This window comes from Rutilus rutilus (assembly GCF_951802725.1).
Source record: "Rutilus rutilus genome assembly, chromosome: 15".
In the NCBI taxonomy this organism is placed as follows: Eukaryota; Metazoa; Chordata; class Actinopteri; order Cypriniformes; family Leuciscidae; genus Rutilus; species Rutilus rutilus.
Genome location: NC_140220.1, coordinates 35,722,211 through 35,745,811, shown reverse-complemented (window position 1 = coordinate 35,745,811; position 23,601 = coordinate 35,722,211). Strand labels below are relative to the sequence as shown.

Genomic DNA, 23,601 nt, shown 5'->3' with positions numbered 1-23,601 from the left:
TGTCGTATTTCTGTTGTGCATAAAACTGAAGAATATTTGGTACATCCTATACAATATTCTAAAATTATCTGATATTAACTTTTGCATGGATTTTATTGCAAAGAGCTTAGGCTCATGTAGCCAGAAGTTTTAAGATACAGTACTGCGCAAAAGTCTTAGGCATGTTAATATCATTCATATTAACAATATATGGTGTAATGATATGGTGTAGTGTCTTTGCGTTTAAAACCTTTGCAGGAAGGTTTCTTCAAGCGTCTCGGAGACGTTCCCGCAGTTCTTCTGGATTTAGTCTGTATTAACATGCTTTTGCACAGTACTGTATATGAATATATTGTGTGTAGATCCAGCTGCATGACTTGAAAGAGCCGCTTATCCCATGCTATCCGCTTTGATAGATCTACCACAGGCTCTGCACCTGTTCAAGTGATGGTCCTTTGGATCTCTGGCAAGTAGGGTTGGCAGTTCCCTCTACATTCGTATGGAAGCGAAACTGCGAAAGAGCACCGTTTACAACTTATCGATAATTTCTGCAGAACTCACTAACTCACTCCCCTGTGAGATGTGAGATTTTTCTCACTGTGCTGTGATGTGAAATGTGCAAAATAAGGGACACCCATACACGACCCCCCCATAACCTCATCCCCCACCCCACAAAAAAACGATGATAATAAAATAAAATAAAATATTGAATAAAAAAAAATGTGTCAAGGTCTTGGATTTCAACAATAGGCCTAAACCATGAGAAAACAGATGCAACAGAACACATTATTATTATTTTACATTTGATTATGTTATTTATTTCTACATAACTCTTCAGTATATGTTGGTGTGCCTCAAGCAGTCATTCTGAACCAGTAATCATGTTTTTGAAAATTCTGCAGGGATGGGAATATTATACTTAAATTATGACTACATTATTATGTAATTATTTGTCCCATTTTTATTTAAATAATTGAGCACTTTTTACAACTTTTTTTAAATGCCATAAATTGTGAATGACAGATAGGATCATCATTTATTATGCATATGATTAATATTTATATGCATAATAAATGATGATCCTATCTGTCATTCACAATTTATGGCATTTAAAAAAAGTTGTAAAAAGTGCTCAATTTGATTTGATAGGGGACGCAACATTTACCTTTAAATACGGGATAATTCCGTATTTTACGGGACGGGTGGCAAACCTTGGCAAGCCATTCTTTGTAATCTTCTTTGGTGAGCCAAATATCTTGAAACTTTTTCCATGCATCACGTTTCAGCCTATTTTTGCAATGTTCTATGAAATGTTGAGGTACCATCGTAGTAGTTTTGTGCGCGCGTGAACGTCATGGCAACGTACAACACAAAGTACCTTGCGCGGGAAACACTTAACGTAACGCGTAAATGCACGTAACTAACCTAAATCGAGCAAGCTAGTATGCATAGGCCACGAAGTGTTGGCGAAATAACACATTAGCGGACCGGAGGGAATAATATAGATTTTTTTTACAGAAAACTTCTTGCACAAAATAAATTCAAGCACTTTCAAGGACCTGTATCTATGTATGTTTATTTTCAAAAACTTTCCAGGGCCTTCCAGAAGGATTTCAAGGACCCGTGGGAACCCTGGGAAGGGAAAGATGTTCCAGTAATGCTCTCAGGGCCTTGTGGTCTGAAGCATCGTCCCTGGCTTAAGGCCCTGATGTACTTCAGGCGAAATCGTGTGGCCTAAATGATCTTCGTTTGGAGGTCATTTTGGGAGTTTGAAACAGCTTGCCAAAGTGATCTTTCCTAAAAAGTCCACTATGGCTGGTTAACACCTTTGTTCTACCATTGGTCCGTGGCGATTACGTAACAGGTAGGTGTGCGTGGAAATCTTTATTTGGTTCATTTCATCGGTTCAGATTGTCGAGGTCAGAGGTCCGTGAGTGAAAACAAACACACAAGAGCTGCTTTATAGTAGAAAATGAAGTTGTACTTTTAAAGAAACGAGACACTGACACTGTTTTTCATGTTTAATACAGTAAAGCTGATTGATTTTAAGCAATCTATTGTATAAAGTGCTGTATAAATAACGTTACTAGACTGCTGAATTGCAGAGCTCATGCAAACACATGATGATCAGATGCTTTTCTTATGCTTTATTAAAAAAAATGCTTTCTGTTTTCTCAATTTTGTTGTGTGTTTATTTTTCGTTACTGAGAGGAAAGCGTGCAGAACATATTTACATATTCATCGCTCTCAGTAATGTGGGCGGCGTCGGATGTTCGCTTACAGCACTTCTCTGCTCACGTATTTCGAACTTCGCTAACCCCTAAATGAAGAACGAACTTCGCCGTGAGTATATCAGGACCTTTACCAGACAGTGACACATGAAAAGTTAATATGCTCTGAGACAGGTTGTTGTTCTCACACCAGTCCAAAAGACGATCCACCTCCTCCCAGTATAATGACTCATCACTGTTGCTGATGAGGCCCATCACTTGATGATGTGGTTTGCACTGTTTATGGCAGTACAGTCATGAGTCATCAGGGTGAACAACAGTGGGCTGAACATGAAGTCTTTTGGGACTCTGGTGCTCAGTTTGATGGTGCCGAACCATCCAGACAGCCTGAGGCTGAAACTGAGTTTCTATTCTTTCAAATATATTGTGTCTCAGTGCAAAAACACCCTCAGTTTTAGAGAACACTGGGGGAGTTTAAGCAGCAGTGGGACAAAAAGGTTAAAAGACAGATTGTCGGTCAACTGATATTTAACCGCTTCAGTATTTGCAGGCATTTTCATTGCAGTCTGTAGCTCTGAATACTGTGTGTGTGTGTGTGTGTGTATAAATGCGCAAATCAGACTCACCGACGGGCCCGGATCGACACTTTAATAGTTTGATCTCTTGTTCTCTCTCGTCCAGGACTTGCTGTAGGATGGCCTGATATTCTCTCTCTTTCTCTATTAATTCCTCCAACAACCTAGAGCACACAAACACATTCATGTCTAAGTCTATAACTAGACGAAAACATTGTCCAGTGTGGTATGACTTAATGCAAAAAACACGTGCAAATACACATAGATGCTCTGAAATGAACTGAAATGCTATAAATATGGTTAATCATAGTCCAATAATTGCTACATTTTAAAGGAATACTTCCGCAAAGAATACAAATTGTCAATGTTCACATTTCTCAGTCAAACATTTAAAATGCTCCCTAATAGCACCACAAAAATATGACTTTCATAAATATAATTCAAATTCAAATCTGCATGAGTCCTGTTCAAAGTTTCAGCGCCATAAATGGTTAACAAGACAAACAAGACCCAATGCTGTTTGGTGTCATATGGCAGGGTGCAGGGATGTGATTTTGACGTTTTGCCATCGGCGGGACACCCGTAGCAGGTTAAGCAGGGTTTAAAGCACCAAACACGAGTAGAAATCGTTGTTGAATTGGTGTAATCGCTGTTACTAATGTTAACAAATGAGCCCTTACTGTAAAGTGTTACCCATATTTTCTATATATTATTAAATACTTCCTTAATTTCTTGTGCGATTATTTTTTTCCAGATTTATTAGTTATTTATTATCACCATTTATTTACTTCATATTTATGTTAGAGTTTATTACTATTCATGTTATTTTATAGCAAATTGCAGTAAATATGCTTTTAAAAAATTGGTTACAAAACTAACAGTTTGCATTTACTTTTTTATTACTCCAACAGCCATGTGCACATGTGAAAGTCATTGTGGTTAAAAGTAATGTTAATTTCCAACAATATTATCAGAACATATGTTTTAATCAGAGCACTTTAATCAGTGTTTGCTTAAAAAAGGAGAGAGCTGTTTGTCATTCCGGCGGTACCAGTGCTGCTCTATGCATACTAATCTATACAGGGGTGATGTCGACGCACATGGCTTATAATAGTTGCATTGCTATGTTTATAAGGCTCTAAGGTCTGCAAACAGAAACTGTTTTGTCAGTTTTTTTTTTACCACAGCTGACTGACTGCAATTTCAGAATATTTCCAGACAACAAACCAGACTTCAACTGAACAATAACAGTAATGGGATTGTAGCACTTTTAAAGGGATAGTTCACTTTGAAATTAAATTTTGGTATGTGTTACCTTACCTCAAGGGCATCCAAGATGTAGGTGTCTTTGTTTCCGCAGTAGTTTCAATTTTGATATTTTTAGGTCAAACCGTTCTTGTCCGTCAGTCATATAATGCAGGTCTATGGTCACCACCTCAAAGATGAAGCACAGAGTCCAAATGAAACAATTCCCCATCGTAAGTACACATTGATGGCCTAAGACACGAAACGAGCGGTTTGTGTGAGAAAACGAACAGTTTTTATATAGTTTTTTTTACCTCTTGTACACAACCACGTCCAAGTGATCTGACTTAATTTATACTTCTGCGTCGAACTCACGCCGTAGCTACGTCGTAGGCTGTGTGTAGCACGCGTACCCTTCGGCGTACCCTGACTTGCACCTCTCCAAAAATGTAACAACGCGTCAACTCTACGCGGACGCAAGCGCTGTGATTGGTCTGCTAGGACCGCTCCCTCGGGTTTCACATGCTCCCTCTGGCGTGTGTAATTGCGTGTCAACGCGGACAACGACGCAGAAGTATAAATGAAAACCAACGCGTTGCCTACAGCGTAGAGCAGGGGTGGGCAACTTCGGTCCTGGAGGGCCACTGTCCTACAGAGTTTAGCTTCAACCCTAATCAAACACACCTGAACAAGCTAATCAAGGTCCTCAGGATTACTAGAAAATTACAGGCAGGTGATTTTTTCAGGGTTGGAGCTAAACTCTGTAGGACAGTGGCCCTCCAGGACCGAAGTTGCCCACCCCTGGCGTAGAGGCTCCGGCGTAGGTCCGACGCAGAAGTATAATGAGGCCTTTAGTCTGCGCAAGCGCCGGAAAGCACCGGAAGTGATCTCTCGCGCGTGTACGTCACTCATTGTTTACACAGAACAGAGATTGTAGGTAAGACGGCTAATAGAAATGGTACTAATTTGCGCTTATCCGGGATGTTTAAACCAACGTAAAAGAAAACAATTACGTATACACTAAGCCAGAACGCGCGCGCACACGTCACACACCAGGAAGCGCGCGCGGTCTCAGATCACTTGGACGTGGTTGTGTACAAGAGGTAAAAACGATATAAATACTGCTCGTTTCGTGTCTTAGGCCATCAATGTGTACTTATGATGGGGAATTGTTTAATTTGGACTTCTCTGTGCATGCTCTTTGAGGTGGTGACCATAGACCTGCATTATATGACTGACAAACAAGAACGGTTTGACCTAAAAATATCAAAATTGAAACTACTGCGGAAACAAAGACACCTAACGTTACATCTTGGATGCCCTTGAGGTAAGCTAAAACATACCAAAATTTAATTTCAAAGTGAACTATCCCTTTAAGACACAGACATACAAATATGAGCACTTTACATATACAGAATAATCAATGACAGTAATGTGTTAATATGGCTACGTTCACACAGGGCTTTGATTCCATAAAATTGCTGTGAAATTGTCAGAGAGCCTTCTGTGTAAATGCAAATGCTGGAAAATTCAAACCCAGTGTCAGGACATTGATCAGATGTGTGTGAATGAGCAAAGTCCCAGGACAGTTACGGGAACAATTTTCACAGAACCTTTCCAGAATCTCGGTGTGAAAAGGGAGTGAATTTGTGTGCTCCCGTAGGACATTCTACCATTGTTTGGGGGTCAACAATGGACAGGATATGGAATAATGTTGAAAATACAGAAAATGTAATATTATGTAGAATGATTAATAAAAAAAAATGGTAACAGCCCTAATCTAGACGCATTTAAAATTGTGGAAGTGAGGGCGAGAATTGAGAGATACGGTGGAATAAGGACTTGAGTCTGTTCTACATAACTATCGTATGAATATCCAGGAGTATATGATCCTACGATGCATGAATTTGCCAACTCATTCAGCGCTTCGGTTAGTCCAACAGTCCACTGAACTGAGAACAGTCTCTCCGACATGCTGAGAAGAACTGTGTGCCGAGGGTTTCATAAAGGGACAAAATGGATGTTTCTGAAAATCATAAAGTATGATAAATCACACCTATAGTAAATCTAACAGTGATCCGATGGCAGTAGTTCTGGAGTCAACAGTACTGATAGCAGTTCTCTCTCTCGTCAACAGTCAGATCTCGAGTGGAATGGATACAGCAGATCTCGAGTCACCAGTACACTGAACTGAGGAAACAGTTCGGACTCTGACATGTTTGTGAAGAACCGATGAGCTGCTGGAACGAGCCTGTGTAAACCGAGCAGGTGACTTGAATGCGGTGGCAAAATGGACGTTTTTTTATGGTTTCTAATGGTTTATGTAAAAAGGTGAGTTGATTAAGACTAGTTAATTCACTTTATGTGCTTTAGACATGTAAAACATCCACAATGTGCTTTAATAACAGAACTGTATTTACATGACATGCGTTATTAGGTAAATTAGTGAATCATTTTTTGAACCGGTTCATTGAAACGAACTGTCCTGAAGAACCAGTTCACGGAAAAGAATCGGACTTCCCATCACTAATATTAAAGCTGAAGATAAAAACAAAAAACATTTACCTCTTGGTTTCTAGCTTCATGCGCCCCAGCTCCATGCTGATAGACCGCTGAGCGCTCTGAGACTCATGGGAAACTGTTGAACTGAGCGTGCTCACTCCAGACGTGACTACGGTGTCGTCATGATGAACGACAGGTGGTGCTATGCTAGGGACAGCGTTTCCCTGAGGAACCGTATCATCATCAATGTCCTCTTGCTCGGCGGGGTCACTCTCAGACGCCAGCGTGAAGTGTGGCCGCAATTCTGAGAGTGAAAAAACAACAAACACTGCATCAAGTTAACTGTTCCCGGAGCCTCCCCAGCACCGCACACTTAGGATATCTCATTCACTGGACACACCCAGCTCAGGTCAGCACGAATCAGTTGATGTGTTAAGGGGGACATCCAAAATGTGCAGTGCTGAGGGCTCTGGGAACTGTATGGCTATGTTCACACTGTCAGTCCAAATCCGATCGGAATCTGATCTAAATTATTGACGGTCTTAACTATTCAGATCTGATGTGTGTGTTCCTGGGGCTTTTTAGGCTACGTTCACACTGTCAGTCAAAATCCAATTATTTGTGTATCCGATTGGAATCTGATCTAAAATTATGGATGTCCACACTGTGTACCGCAACTGTTCAGATCCGATTTGTGTGTCCATGCCAATCTTTCCAAGTTTGCCAAGTTTTCTGGAATATCTGCATTGGTTTCTATGGCAATGACATGTTGGTAGGAATACGCCAAAAACAACAACAACGGATTTACAGAAATACGAATTGAATAAGATTTCAAACCATATATAAATGCAGCATTTGCAACAAAAAAAAGCATTTTGTGTGATTTATGCCGTTCACACTTGCTTAATCTGATCAGATTAAAAATCGGATATGAACAAAAATCGGATTTGGACCGTCTTGAACGCGGATTATGAAATCCCCTGCCTTAAATGACCAACATCCAAGAAAAGGGATTTTTCTATAAAGAAACTCTTTGCTGTTTACCAGGTACCAATATGACGATGGCAGTCTGCACAGCCTTTCGAATGATGTTATCCAGGGCAAACATCCAGTGCGGCTTTATGTTGTGGTTCCGCAGGACTTTATTTACCTGCAGAAACATTATACCAGAACTATTTACTTTTCTATCATGAACTTTTTTAAGAAAAAGTCACAAAACTTTGACAATCAGGGGGGGAAAAAAATCAGTATTTGCTTTTCAACTCAACATCAAATGGCATTCGCAACTCATTTTAATTTTGTAATGTGACCATTTCAGATGACACAGGATTTTCAATAAGAAAAAAAACTTGATTAGACGGCTTTGGCTGAACGCTCACCGCATCCTGGAAGCTGAAGAGCACCACCTGCAGTTGGCTGATTGCTGTGCTGTCGAAGTCGAGCTCCAGTTTGAGCTGAGAGAGGGTGCTGGCGATTATCTTTCTGTCCGCCATCCTCACAAACTCTCCCAGACTTGTCACCAGCATGGAGATATGCTGATGCTTCAGTTTGGTCTCCTCAGACCCCTGTATTGAGGCAGAAAGGGGACACAAATCACACTCACAACAAGGGACATAAAATCAACTGTCAAATGACAACCAACAGAATTTGTAGGACTGCATGAATACAACCTTATTAGAGATATTTTGCTGTTGTTGGTTTCTCTGATGTGAAGAAAATTTTCACCAAAATATCATAATTCCCTTTAGGGCCAGATTTACTAAACAGGGCAAATTAGCATGAGAGTACAATCCCATAAAAGCACAGATGTGAGTGGAAAGTTCAGCAAGTGAATCTACTGAACACATGCAAATTAAAGAACACAGACACAGCCGGATCATTTCCATAATGACCAACACAATCTACCAAGAGCAGCGCAAGTTAGCATCTGGTTTAAGACTTTAAGGCTTTTTTGGGTGGTAAATAATGGCACAAACACCAGTAAATTGATGAGCGCAAACCTTAGTAAATTACCTTGCCTGATTCATTTAAATTCTCTCCTTCCATAAATGTTGCGCCTGAAAGCAAACTCCTACAAAAGCATATGCAATAAGGTGAGAAAATAGCCCTGTCCACACCTTTTCAGCGCTAGTTTTTCACTACATGTCTTTAGTAAATCCTGACAGGAGTTTTTTTAACACCAAAAGAGGGTTAAGCGTGGAGCAAGCTGTTAGTAAATCTGGCCTTAGCAAGCAAGTTAAAGGGACAGTCCATCCACATGATTTCGGTTCCCAATTACTTCCATTCGTTTTTTGTTCATACAATGAAAATCAACTGGAAGAAAAAGTGTTTAGCTACCAACATTCTTCAAAATATCTCCAAAATATTTACAGTTCAGCAGATTAAAGAAATGCATACAGATTTGGAACGATATGAGGCAGAGCAAATGATGACAGAATAATTTTTCTGGGGTGAACTATCCCCTTTTGTTGGTCAATTAAACTGTTTACACTGTATGGATGTCCACTGTATTTAAACAATCAGCATCCAGAAAAGCAACTCTGTGTTTAGAATGGACTGTATTGAGTTGCGGTCACCAGGCTTGTGTTTAAAGAATACTTAAGCGTCGCTTTATTGCCAATCACACAAGCGTATGACAGTAACAAGACACGCAACACAAGCGCACTGCGTTCGGGTTCACCTGTGTCAGCGCCTCTAGCAGGTGAAGCACTATTTTCTCTCTGTCCTCAGTCAGGATTCGGTGAAGAGTCGCTCTCCTTTCACTGTCTTTCCTCAGCATGAAGAAACCAGAGTCCTTCTCTTCTGGAGAAGGTGGTGCACTGTGGTCCTCAAAGTTCTCCACAGGAATACTGGAGTAGATTTACAGATTTACTAAAAGCAGATACACTAAATGCAGAATAAATGGTCCATGGTAACATAATAGGGTATATTTAAGCTAGAATGAACCTCAGGAAGAGTGAGCGGTGGCCTTTGACCTCTCTCTCGCTGTAGCACTTGGTGCTGGGTTTAAAGTTGAAGGGGTTTGTGCAGAGCTCATTGTCAGGTGAGACCGAGCCGTACTCGCTGCTGCTGCTCGTGTCCTCGACCACCACGGGAACGGGAAGAGATATGCTACGCAGATACTCTACAAGACATGAGCAGCATAAAGTCCCTTCATACATCACACACTCTTCTACAGCACTGTAATGCTGAACTATCCTCTTTAAAACGACAGATGAAAAAGTTAATTGATGAAGATTTATTTCATTTGACCTTGAATCTAGACCAGATCCTTGTATCCCTATGGACCGCTAGCTACATAAAACCAACTTTATGTAATATTTTGTATAAATAAATAAAATGCTGTTTTATGTTGATAAATTATTTATATATTTGACACATTTCAATTGAATGTATATTTTTCAAAATGTACACTTTGGTTAAAGTTATGTCATTTTGTACATCATCTTACGTGAGAAAAAGAGTCAAATGAACACGACTAAACATGAATCTTGACTACATTTACAGTCAGGTTATTATCATAAAAATAAGTAAAGAGAATGAATAAAACAACAAAATAATGTAAAATTGAACACTGGAAAAGTCTAATTGAAAATAGACTCACCAGTTCCTCCTGGTGTAAGAGCTGTATTTAAAAAAAAAAAAAACAAGAGATGAGAAGACAATTCACAATACAAGCAGCAAAGAGAAGAGCTTTTACCAGGTCACATTTCCAGGTTTGATAACAAACACTTTCCAAAATAAACCTCAGGAGGTCAACAGTCAAAAACTCAATGAGCTATTGTACTTCTTAATTTGCTTCATGTCTAAATGAAGTTCAAAACCCAACTGTGTGATTTCAATGCAACAATAAATGGGCATTATGAATAAATCTGTAAAATTTATCAAATTTATTTAAAAAAATGAAACAAAAAAACTATGGTCGCAAGTTCCATTGAACTCTATTGGTAAGGACAGAACTTCCGACCATAGATGGTTTTGGGAGACGCACCCCTGATTGGGTAACAGGGTTGAAAGAAACAAAAGTAAGGTTGCAGATTCTGGCCAGGCTAGTTGGGACCAAATATTAATATATTATTTATTATATATTAATATATTAACGATAATTCAATCTTAATTTTGGTAATTAATTTATTAATAAATTCTGTCATTTGGACATTTAGATTTACTTGTCTTCCCATCATGTTATCCAATATATATATATATATATATATATATATATATATATATATATATATACACACACACAATGAAATGTCAAAATACAGTATGCCCCTATTTTATTTTGTTAATCGATAGATACATGGTTAAGATGGATCGATGGAAACCATTTTAAAGGAGTGGGTGGGGAGGGGATGATAAACAATTTTTTGAAAGCACATTAAAAAAAAAAGTCATGCCATGTTGTTTTTGTTAAATAATAGTTTAAATCTAACACATTACAGTTTTCTATTAGTCCCCTAATCCATGGAATGTACCAATTGAATTTACTGCATGATATAAGCTGTAATGTCCATATAACACACCTGTGAAATTGTTGTTCTTCGATCGTTTTTTGCGTGATGTGACAGTGAGGAATTCATGGGTGAGTAGATCGTTGGACGTGGCTCGGCTGTCTGGATCAGGCTCAAAACAGCGCAGGATAAATGCTTTGGCTTCAGAGGACATAGAGTCAGGAATCTCCGGATGGATTTTAAACATCCCGACCTACACAAACGTACCAGCACAACCATAAAAAAAGCATTTCCATAACTCTTTCCAATTTCAAACACAATATTCTCATGTCACGTACATTTCTCTAAGCCATTAGGAGTCAATTACAATGTTATTATAGTTACATAATCTAGATAGATTACATAATCTATGTAAAAATCTGTTTAGTTTTCTTTTCTACTGTTTTATATGGATATGAACCACTAATTACTGTAAAGCCTGTGCTGCAAATCAAATGCTTCTTTTGACGATTAAAAATGTTATTTTGTGAAATGGTAAAACTTATTCTTGAGCTCATGATAACAGCCCTGAAAGGTTGATCGGATCACCCATTTATTATGTGATTTCATGGTGGGGTGTAGATTTTTCCTAGAAAACCATGGTAGAAAACCATTTGAAAACTACTAAATGCCAAATTGCATTCAAATGTTTCACAGAGCAAGAAAATAGTGTGTATTTTGTGTAAAACCTTTTGTGTTAAATGTACTACACATTCAGGATAGTGAATGGATTACTTCAGGATGATTCGCACTTATACTAACCTTGAACATTGCTGCTTGCGGTTCCCCCAGCTCATAGAAAGGTGGTTTCCCAGTGGCCATTTCTATAATGGTGCAGCCCAGGGACCAGATGTCTGCTGGTTTACCATACCCACGTGGCCCTTTATCTATGATTTCAGGGGCCATGTACTGTAACGTACCTGAAATATACAACCAGCACTGAAAATAAGTAATAGTAACTGCTGAATATTAATAAGACACTATAAGATACTAATCAAAAGTCAATAGACCAAATCTGGCAACACATGAAATCGATGTGTCCTTTAGTGATATAGAAGCAATATCAAATGATAAAAGGTTAAGTGAAAAGAAATAGCAAAACAAATACACTCAGTACCAGTAAAGGTTTCAGTGCAGGGGTTTATTCCAGCCAGACGTTTGGACGTCCCAAAATCAGAGATTTTCAAAACTCCACTGTAGGTGTTTATCAAGACGTTATCCCCCTGTGTGTCATGAAAGTAAGAGTTACATCAGTCATTTCTGATATTTCTTTATCTGATTAAGATAAAGTTTCACAGACTTTTATTATTACCTTAATGTCTCTGTGAACGATCTGGTTGTCATGCAGGTATTTGAGACCCTCCAGGATCTGTTTGGTGTAGAAACCGATAGTTGGCTCATTGTTTTTTAGAGGGCCCCACTTTGACCTGAGCAATGCTGACAGACTGCCTGCGATTCACAGAAAAACACAAACTTTTCTTTCACATCCTACACAAACGCTTGAATAACTCAGATGAATTTTGGCCTGGATGTGTGAGTAGACTATTAAGATCTCGATCTCACCTCCTGGCACCTGCTCCATGAAGATCTTGATGAACCCGTTCTCGCTGATGGAGCCGAGGTATTGCACGATGTTCTTGTGCTTGAGGTGTTTATGCAGGGCAATTTCTTCATGCAGAGGCTGCGAATATCTACCAACACACAGCCGTTACACGTGCCGTCAGATAAACTGTAGCTGCGTGATCGCATGCATTTTTCATACCCTCAAAAGCATTCATGAATATTGCATATTTATTATATATTATATATTATATTATATATATTATATATTATATATATTATATATATAAATGCACATTTATACAAAAGCGCCATCACTGGGAACATGCCTGTCATTCTCTGCCCAGTGATTCTGAGCTTCTCTTGCTATTGCCATTTCTTGTGAAACAGATTTTTTATTTTATATTGCGTCATTTTGTGTTCATCAAAAATGGGACAAATCGCATCCCATATTGATTCAATACGGGACATTTCTTTAAAACGTTTAAAGGAACACGCCGACTTTTTGGGACTTAAGCTTATTCACCGTATCCCCCAGAGTTAGATACAAAACTAGCTTAGCACAAAGACTGGAGGTAAACGGCTCCAGCTAGCATACTGCTCCCAGAAGACAAAGCACTGCTACTTGGGCGGAGTGATTTGCTCGCAGCGCCTGAGAAGCCCCGTGGAGAGGAGCAGAGAGTTCGCTCAGAGCTGGAGTAAATCACTCCGCCCGAGTAGCAGTGCTTCGCCTTCTGAGAATATAGTTCCCAGTGTGTATACGGTTAGAAGATGGCTGTGTCTCATGTGACCTTGTTATTTGTACACGCTGTGACTATACAAATCACAACATGTAAATAGGAAAACGTTGGCGTTATTTTGTCACTTATTGGGAGCAGTATGCTAGCTGGAGCCGTTTACCTCCAGTCTTTGTGCTAAGCTAGGCTAGCGGTGGGTGCGTCAGACAGAGTTACGGCACGCACGGAGATGAGAAGGGTATGTGTGGACTTATCTAACTCTGGGGGATACGGTGAATAAGCTAAAGTCCCAAAAAGTCGGCGTGTTCCTTAAAGTTTAGTGTGTTATTTTTTCAGTTTCATTTTTAGTTCAAATAGAACCAAGGTTCACCAGGCTGTGCAATGACAAATGTTCCCAAAATTATAGCATTCAGTAACGGGCAAACTTGTCAAGAAGGAATTCGATTTTTTATTTTTAAAGTTGATTTCCTCACCTACTGTCCCGTTCGGGAATCTCTTTGATGGCTAAGCGCACCTGGTTACTGAGGTCACGACCGGCATAGACAACACCAAATGTGCCCTTACCCAGAACCACCCTGTCTCCATGCTCATCGTATTCATAATCATACTGCAGGCACACACAAACACACAAATCACTTGTGCTCTTATCTATATAACTATATATAACAAATGCATGCAACAATAAATATACAATATATATTTCAAGAAACTTTCTTGGGTAAGCATTTGCTCACAAGATATTATACAGTAACATCCAAAATTTCTGGATTATAATTTTACCTCTAAAGCCTCTGATTCACACTCTGTCTCATCTGAGCCTTTCCAGGCCTCCTCAGTGAGAGCGTTTACCAGATCACAGAACCTACACAACACACAAATCATCATCATCATCATCATCATCATTCATCAAATATGATACAGTAGCAAAAAGTCTGATTATTTTAATGATTATCCTTTGAATACACAAAGATTAAACTTTTGGGATACACAACATTAGTGCACAAAATTCAATTATTTAGAACAACATCTGCTGATACCACTAGTTTATGTTTCAATAGTTTATGTTTAAGTTAGTGGTGGCACATAAATGAAGTGCAGAAGAAACATCACCTTTCTCCACACTGATGCACTGATTTACTAGATGATGCAACTCATGCTTGCAATATAGAAGATCAAGTAAAAAAACTAAAAAAACACACTCCAAGTGACGAATCAAAATTAGAATGCTCCCATTATAATTCACATGGCCTACACATAGTATAAATATTTGTTGATATGAATGGGAACATTTGCAAGAAGGCATTAATTGGCACAGACAGTTAATGTACTGTTGCTGAACTGCAGAGATCAAACAATCACATGACAACGGCAACACTATAAATATGCTGTTTTTTCACCACAGACGGTGACATTTTATACACTGCATGAGATTGTATCTCTGTCTCACACCTCTTTCTGCTGCCCTCTTTTGACTGACAGGAAATAATTGTCTGTTTTTAAACAATCAGCTAATTTCCGCAGATAATTGCTTTTTAGCAGTAGTGCATTGTGGATGGCTAGTTTCTAAAATAACTCAAGTAGACAATCAAATGTGCAATTTCTGTCTATGTCTATGGCAGTGTAAGGAAGAATGAATGAAATGTGGGCAAATACTTTTTGCAGTGCATATCTGTGCAGAAGTAGATTTGGAAGTCTTCTGAGTTGTTCACCACATACAGGAAACAGCTGCGCTCATCACATTTGGAGATGCTGAATGTGTTAAATAAAAAACAACAACAACTATATTTTACTTTAAATGCTTTAAACACATACATTACAAACATACTGGACCAATACAGTGTTCCACTCGTGTTAAAATACACAATATTTTTAAAGCTACAACTGGTCATTGCAGAACACTCCACTCATGTCTTCTAGTGGAAGGACGTCTCTTCATGCATTTAATTTTTTTATTTACATTTTATTTTATTTTTTATCTTCATGCATTTTATTTTTCATGCATTTTCTTGGTTTATTTAAGCTCTATTAGGGAAGACAGCATTTACCTCACGCCTCGTACTGATGCTGCACTGAAATTCCACTCGTGGATCCCTGTATTCTGAAACAGAGAGAGGAAGAGATTTGTACTGAGGAAATGCGTCACTCATACTAATTCAAATATTTTTCACGTTTAATAATGACATTAGGCCATATCGTGACTACTGGTTTTCCATCCCCAAATTTAAGAACTAAAATGATAATTAAGACTTTTGTTATACCATTTAAGATATTTAATACATTTCGTGACCTTAAATTTGATCAAACTGAATTTATTTTAAGGCGTTTAAGGACCAACTGAGACCCTGTAGATATAGAAAAATATTAAAAGGACTAGAACACAATTCTAGAAAGACCTGAGACTTTAACTATGATTTAAGACTGGATATACAAAACAATGGCTTTAACCAATGGTTGGACATTAACAATAACATAATTAGTTAGGGCTTAAACCAAGACAGTAATGTTGAAGGATTTAGAGAATTAATAAAGAATTTCTGAATTTAAGAACAAATGGGTAAATAGTAAAACATGTATTACTTTGTCATCAGGGGTCACATGCCAGATGGATAACGTGTTCTCTTCGGCATCTTTGTTTATGGAGAGGTAAGATGGCTGGTAGACTTTAGTGGGCTCCAATATCAATACCTGCACACAACACAAACAAGCAACATTTACAGCCAATGCTTGACATGCCATTCATCCCCAACAGTCTCAAATCAAAACTATAACTAGCACAAAAAATAATCAGCACACATGAATATTGTGTACTGGACAAAAATATGAAATATACTGTAATAAATAATTCAGTTGAGTCTGAATTTTTACACTGCTCTTCACAACACATTCTGGGATTGTATAATTAATATACTGTATAGGACACACGTTATCCTGTCTCAACTTTAGGCCTAAATGAAGCATTTAGTAACAACACTACAGCAAAATATATAAATAATTGGCTTAAACACATTTTTTTGTGAAAATACTAACGTGCCAAAGACTTTTGCACAGTACTGAACGCGTGTGTGTGTGTGTGTGTATATATATTCTAGTATTCAAATGACTGTGTGTACATGCACTTTAGAAAAGGGTTTATTCCATGGTTTTTGCAGAACATGGCTCTATGCATGTAAACAGTGCATGAAAATGTGAAAGTCACTTCTGCGTCTTAAATGGCTTTCTTGCAATAGGAGTTTTTTGGTGTACTTGAAAATTAAGAAGTGGCTATGTAATGTGGCAACGCAGTGTAACAGTCAGTGTGTTTAAGAGGGGTCATACAGGAAAACGGACGGATGTCACATCCTTTTTGGTGGCTTCCACCATAAAGTCCATCCAGAAGTCCACAAGCTCTTGTTTAAGGGCCTGCGGATCGGTGCTTGGTTTCGTAAAGTGCTTATAGATGAGGATGGTCTCAACCAGGGAGCGTAGATACCTGAAATACAGAAAGCACAAACACATTAATAAATAAATAAATAGTACTCTAAAACGACGACAACTATGACTCATTTTTTAACAGACAACTACATTCTTACATTTTCTGAAGCGTTTGCCTCTTCAAAATTGGACTACACGTTTGTATATTGGCTCAGTTTTCTCCTAGAATTTATTTGAGTCAAAGTTTTGTTTTATTTGCCCATTTAATAATTGTCCATGTGAAAAATCAAAAGTCAGTATAAAAAACATTGACCAATGAATGACCTTTCCGTGATTCTTCTAGTCGTTTGTGATTATTGGATAATTTAAAATCATTTTATAAAGATTGCAAGAAGCAAGTATTTCAGTGATGAGAAACTAGGAAAATCGATGCAAAACAGGTAATATTAGCATATTTACAGTACTATAGGTAATTAATTTTCTTGACTTTTTTATAACTTAATAAAAAAACATAATTTAAATTAAAGATTTTAATAATCATAGTAAATCAAAGTACCTGGAAATCATAGTTTCAAAATTTTGTTTAAATTCCTGAAGTATGAGCAATAATAATAATGATGCCTTACCAAACACTAATCATTAGTTGTTCAGATTATTTTAAACAATGTGTGTAAAATGTGAATGTGTGCACGTACCAAATGGGTGCGTTAATTTTGAAGAGTTTCTCAGAGGCCTGGATGACTCGTGTGTTGTCACAGGCGAGAATACTAGCGCCGAGAAAGAAACCCACGTCCCAATAACTCTGTAATCGATCCAAACTGCCCTTCTTCCCCAGGAGACTGCTCAACTTCACACCTACAAAACACAGAAAAAGTGCATATATAATTACATACATACCCTGCAATATATATAGTTGTTAGTTACTCTCGCATTGTCTGTATAATGTAGGCAAACAAGAGCATGTGTGTGTCATCTATTTGAGAAAGGAGGGCACTCTTTAATAACTAAAAGCCAGAATCAAGAGTAATTCCAACATTAATATACAATTTATTAAACACACTGGCCCTCATTTATCAATCTTGCGTAGAAACGGGCGTATATATTGGCGTAAGATTATGCTTACACTCTTCTCATCGCCTGATTTATGAAGCTGTGCGTACCTTTGAAATTCTGGTGTACGCAATACCTGCCCTTGATAAATGCCGCGGCTGAAATCGATCGTCATTAGAATAACACGCCCCTATATATTCAAGTCTCCGCTCCCCCCCACGCCCTCATTTTACGCCATGGACACACGGAAGACGGCAAAGAAGAGAAACTTCTTTGAGAAAGAGAAAGCGAAACAAGGGAAGTGGAAAGAAACAAAATTGATTTCTAGATTTTTATTATTAATGATGACGCTTATTGTTATTTAGAAGAAGAATGTCGTTATTATTATTATTATTATTTGTATTATTATTATTATTTTAAATAAGAAGAATGGCATTTTTATTGTTTTGTCAGTCTTAATTATTTTTTTGGTCATTGAAAGCCTTTCATTACTAAACCCAGTCCGTGCACACCTGCCGGGCCTAACCCTGGCCTAACCATCGTTTCAAAGAATAGTACAACGGCGAGCGCGTCGAGTAAACGCCTCGTCCGTTTGGGGAGGTGCGCGCGCAGTCTGCGGAGACTCGCGCTGCGGAGCCAGGCGAAAGTATACAAGGCTTGAAACGTCAGGTAAAGCGCACAGGCTCGCAACTTAAGGAATACATATGCCTACAATTCAAATGCTTTGGTAAATTCACACAAATTAAACATTGAAGTCCATGTTGCACAAAAATAAACACTGAAGTTTATAATTACTATGTTGTTGTTTTTTTTACAGTGGGTCATAATCTTTTAGTTTGTCAGTGCGTTTTGTGGTGTTAGGAATTGTTTTTCTGCGCATTCCCGCACTCAAAACGTGCGTACACCACCTCCTGAGCTGGCGTAGGATTTGAGCGTGCCGTACGCCAACGTCCATATTGATAAATCTCAAAGTCACCGTGGTTTTGGGTGTACGCCAGGTGTACGCTGGAAATTTGGTGTACGCACTTTTGATAAATGAGGGCCACTGTGTTTGCACAATTAGGAAAAAAAGCAAACAAACAAAAAAGCAGACACATTTTGTTATTACAATAAAAATACTAAAAGTCTTAAAGACTAAAACATCTCTCGGATATAATCCATGATTTTATTCAGTAAGTGTTCAGTGTCACATGATCCTTCAGAAATCATTCTTAATTAATTCTCAATCATCAATTGTCATAAATAATTGTCAAAAATATAATAATAAATAATAATAATTTTTGTGGAAATCAATACACATTTTTTGGGATTCTTTGATGGATAGAAAATGAAATAGAAATCTTTTGTAACATTAGAAATATCAAAATTTTCACTTTGCTCAATTTAATGCCTCCTTGCTGAATTAAAGTTTTATAATTATTATAAATTTTTTATTTATTTTTTAAGTCTTACTGACTCCAAACTTTTGAAAGGTAGTGGATCACGGTTTCTACAAAAATAATAAGCAAAAACTGTTTTCAACAATGATAATAATCAGAAATGTTTCTTGAGCATCAAATCAGCTGACCGATTTCTGAGGGAAGTTATTTTAAATTGTAATAATATTTCACAATATTACAGTTTTTACTGTATTCCTGATCAAATAAATGCAGCCTTGGTGAGCATAAGAGACTTCTGACAAAAACATAAATATTAATTATTCCATACTTCTATAATATATACACTAGTGAATTGATTAGTGTAATTCTGCGAACATTCTGCGCAGATAATTGGATTGAAAAATGTACTTGAGTACAGTAATAATAAGAAAACGGTGGTTTACTGAATATCAACAAACAACATTGTCATCCTAGTACAATACAGTCCTAAAATGTTGCTGTAGCAGGTTATTTTGTTTCACTTAGAAATATGTCACATTACTGAAGTAAAACAGGATGTGAAGTAAAATAGCCTGTGAATGTCTTACATGTTAAGTAGAGTACTTTCTGACAGAAGAAATGCACTATATGGACAAAAAGTACTGGGACACAGTTTTTAATAACTGAATTCAGATGTTTCAATCAGACGCATTGCCACAGGAGTATAAAATCAAGCACTTAACCATGCAGTCTGAGTCTGCATTTACAAACATAGAGCTCAGTGAATTCAAGCGTGGTACTGTGATAGGAGGCCACCTGTGCAATAAGTCACTTCTAGATATTCTATGGTCAACCGTATGTGGTATTATTGGGAAGTGGAAGCGTTTAGGAACAGCAGTACTTGTAAAGTCACAGAGCGGGTCACCGAAGGTGTGCGTAAGCCAGCAGCGCTCTGCTGTTTCCACAGCTCATGAGTTACAAACTTCAACTGGCATTAATACTGAAATATTGAAATGAATCTACTGACATTAATATTGACAAAAACTGTGTGGCGGGAGCTTCGTGGAGTGGGTTTCCATGGCTGACATCACCAAGCGTCAGATGCAGTGGTGTAAAGCACACCGCCACAGGACTCTGGAGCAGTGGAAACCTGTTCTGTGGAGCGACGAATCGATTGTCTGTTTGGCAGTCTGATGAGCGAGTCTGGGTTCGCCAGGAGAACATTACCTGTCTGACTACATTGTGCCAACTGTAAAGTTTGGTGGAGGAGGGATAATGGTATGGGGTATTGGTATATTAACGTCTATGTATTTAAATTGCACCGTCATTACAGTCCCTGTTGGTATATTGGCACGATTCATAAAGAAACATCAGGCAAGTACATTCAGTGATACCAGACATCAATAGTAAAATAAATAAATAAACGTTTGCTCAATCACTTTTGTAGGAGTGGTTGACTGTATGTGGCTCAAGTCAATATTACCCACACTGTCCATCAAACTTACCTACTTTACGCAGCTCAATGGAGGAGTCAAACTGATGTCCTGCGGCCAGTAGCAGCACCGCATAGTTAATACCAGAGTGCAGCGTGGGCTCCGATTCAAAACCTTTTCTAAACCTGAAGTCGGAGAGAGAGAAGGGTGTTTGTTACTATGGCCATTTTATTGTTGAATCTCACAAAACCTGTAAAAAACGGCACCAAAAAAGGTTAACGGTCTTACAAAAAGACTTCATTTTGCAAATTATCATTTTGATTTTGGTGTGAAATGTGACTCGAATGTTTTCGTGAGATTCACACTCGTGTCCTCACCATTGCATGCCTTGATCTCTGCTGTCTGTGTCGGTGAAATGGGAATCCAGGAACATATCCTTATAGATTCGGCCTACCAGGCAATAAATATCAGATGCCACCTGCTCATTTGAGTTCACCAACGGCAACATAATGTCCAGAGCCTTCTGTCTGTCTCCGGGTAGGTTTCTCCTGTAGACACAGACCAAAAAGAGACTGTGAAAACTAGAAATGACTGAAAAAAAGTAGTTAGGAAGTAAATGTTTAAAGATTTGTGTACATTTTCATATGTTAAAATACGTTCGCTTGGATGTTATTTCTAAGTAGCTCAGCCCACAGTAAAATCTCATTCACTTCACTGTATACACTACCGTTCAGAAGAGGGTTTTTTTTTTTAAGAAATGAATGTGTTTATTCAGCAAGGACACATTAAATTGATCAAAAGTGTCAGTAAATACATTTATGTTACAAAAAATTATTTAAAATACTTACTTGTCTATTTATAAAAATCAATCAGAATTTTTTTTTCTGGTTGACCCCAAACGGTAGTGAATTTTTTTTCTTGTTGACCCCAAACGGTAGTGAATTAAACATTAAATATTCTGATTAGCTGTAATTATGTGGTATCACACAATATTTCAACTTTCAGTGTGAAGAGAAATTAATTCTGTAACTGTAAACTTATGCTTTTGCCAGGTTAAGGCACATTAAGATGCTTAGTCTCACCTGTTGAGGGCAAAGGAATAGTGGAACTTTATATGAGGATGAGCCACGGGGTCAAAGGTCGGTAGCTTTTCCAGTGTTTCAACTAACTTCACAATGGATTCATAATCCTACAGACAGACAAATAACCACAAAGCAGAAAAGAAACAGTTTACAGAAAATGTATATTTATTATACAATATTATAAATTGTGGGGATTCAGAATGCAATGGTGTAACATTACTGTGGTTGAAAGAAAAATTATTAAAATAGTAAATAAAACAAATAAAAACGGATCCAATGTTTTCCTGTAAGATTCCCACCCCTAACCACCAGCCTGTTTTATTATATTACCCTCATACTTACAACACATGAAAAATGAAAATCTGAATCAATAATTCTGTAGTAAAAGTACATTTAGTTTCTTTGTATTCTTTTTTTTAAATTATAAACCTTTAATAAATAATAGAAAACCCCAATGTTCAAAGACAATGATTCTGTCATGTAAAATTTATTTGTACTTCATTCAAATAAAAGCACTGAAATATTCATGACATCCTCTACATTGTGTTAGTATTCACAAAAACATACAGTACATACAATTCATTAGACCTTTTTCTTTTACGTTGAAGCTTCGAAATAAAGTTCAATGTACTTTTGATCCGTTTATGTTAGCAGATTGGACTGAACGATTCAATTATGAATCAGTCTTTTGGTCATGTCCGATTATTAAAACGTGTTTTAAGTGTGTAAAACATCATGATGTCTGATGATAACGTAATGACGAGATGAAGTAAATGAACCAATGAATCAAGCTGAAACATGAACAATTGGCCAAACATTAAAGAGGTTATTTACATACTTAAAAGTACATTAAAAACAACACCTGTTTATTAATGTTGATTTTAATTTGTTTGTTAATTTTGAGGCTCAAAGAGAGGGTGGAAAATAGTAATGAAAATAAATCATCAGGGTTTTAAGTGCAAGAAACTATGATTAACATTGTAAGTGGACGTGAGGGAAAAACTATATGAACGTGTAGAGTATGGCCCATTTAATGAGACAGAAAAAAATGGAGGAGCTGAAGGTCACAGAAAGTTAGGAAACAACATAAAACTACATTTATCATAGTTTTGAAGGTGTGTCAGAGTTATAGCAGAGCATTTATGACTTCCTGTTCTCCTCTTATTAATTTTTAACAGCACAGGCACTAACAGTCCCAACAACAGTAGGATCTCTTTGAACACATACAACCATAGAGAACTGATCTGTACACAACTCCAGCATCCAAAAGCAACAGCCCTTTTATTGTTCTACATTTTGCTAGCCCATTAATAACAATTTTGTCTTTTGATTTTTTTTCTTTCCATGGGAACAACTTTTCTTGGACGTAGCAAACTGAAAATGCCAGAACTAACATTATTTGACAATATTTTATGGGCTAGGCTATATTATGGAGAGCAAATCATGCTAACATATAAGGAAATTGACCCATCACAGATTAATAGAACATTCCAGGTTCAATGCAAGTTAAGCGTAGTGGCATGCTGTCGATTACTAAACTCTTGCCACGGTCACCACGGGACACTTAGTAGTCAACAATATTATTGATCTGACTGTATTGACACTGTTGTGTGAGAACTGAACTGAGCTAACCGATGACATCATTTTTTGCAGAACTGCATTATAGATTAAATGAACTGATTAAATAATTGATGATCTTTACAATGGAAATGAATCAACACTGAACTGACTTCAGCTGAAAAACATCCGAAATGCATCATTTTCCTGTTATCACTCGAAAGCCGCTTTGAAACAATCTGTGAAGTGCTATATAAATAAAGGTGCGAACAGCGAGTTCACAGTATTGCACTAACAGAGGAAGTATTTGGGGCATGCAAGACATTCAAGAAGTTATAAAGCAGAAAAGTGCATCTTGTATTTTTGTTAAAGATTCAACTTTTCAGGA

The 23,601-nt window shown here is 37.6% G+C and overlaps 1 protein-coding gene across 1 annotated transcript in view; it reads right to left on the bottom strand.

Annotated features, from left to right (window-relative positions):
• Nucleotides 1-23,601, bottom strand: part of map3k5 (mitogen-activated protein kinase kinase kinase 5) — a 54,988-nt gene that overhangs the window by 3,026 nt on the left and 28,361 nt on the right. Inside the window, exons 6-27 of the mRNA XM_084431418.1 lie at nucleotides 21,657-21,763; nucleotides 20,952-21,122; nucleotides 20,647-20,759; nucleotides 17,429-17,588; nucleotides 16,638-16,791; nucleotides 15,900-16,007; nucleotides 15,368-15,420; nucleotides 14,976-15,071; nucleotides 14,103-14,184; nucleotides 13,796-13,929; nucleotides 12,589-12,716; nucleotides 12,338-12,474; nucleotides 12,143-12,248; nucleotides 11,788-11,945; nucleotides 11,059-11,239; nucleotides 10,137-10,157; nucleotides 9,479-9,656; nucleotides 9,213-9,381; nucleotides 7,912-8,097; nucleotides 7,577-7,682; nucleotides 6,596-6,836; nucleotides 2,837-2,949 (exon numbers count right to left, since the gene is read on the bottom strand). Of these exons, the coding sequence (XP_084287544.1) occupies nucleotides 2,837-2,949; nucleotides 6,596-6,836; nucleotides 7,577-7,682; nucleotides 7,912-8,097; nucleotides 9,213-9,381; nucleotides 9,479-9,656; nucleotides 10,137-10,157; nucleotides 11,059-11,239; nucleotides 11,788-11,945; nucleotides 12,143-12,248; nucleotides 12,338-12,474; nucleotides 12,589-12,716; nucleotides 13,796-13,929; nucleotides 14,103-14,184; nucleotides 14,976-15,071; nucleotides 15,368-15,420; nucleotides 15,900-16,007; nucleotides 16,638-16,791; nucleotides 17,429-17,588; nucleotides 20,647-20,759; nucleotides 20,952-21,122; nucleotides 21,657-21,763 (2,902 nt within the window). The remainder of the gene's footprint in view (nucleotides 1-2,836; nucleotides 2,950-6,595; nucleotides 6,837-7,576; nucleotides 7,683-7,911; nucleotides 8,098-9,212; nucleotides 9,382-9,478; nucleotides 9,657-10,136; nucleotides 10,158-11,058; nucleotides 11,240-11,787; nucleotides 11,946-12,142; nucleotides 12,249-12,337; nucleotides 12,475-12,588; nucleotides 12,717-13,795; nucleotides 13,930-14,102; nucleotides 14,185-14,975; nucleotides 15,072-15,367; nucleotides 15,421-15,899; nucleotides 16,008-16,637; nucleotides 16,792-17,428; nucleotides 17,589-20,646; nucleotides 20,760-20,951; nucleotides 21,123-21,656; nucleotides 21,764-23,601) is intronic.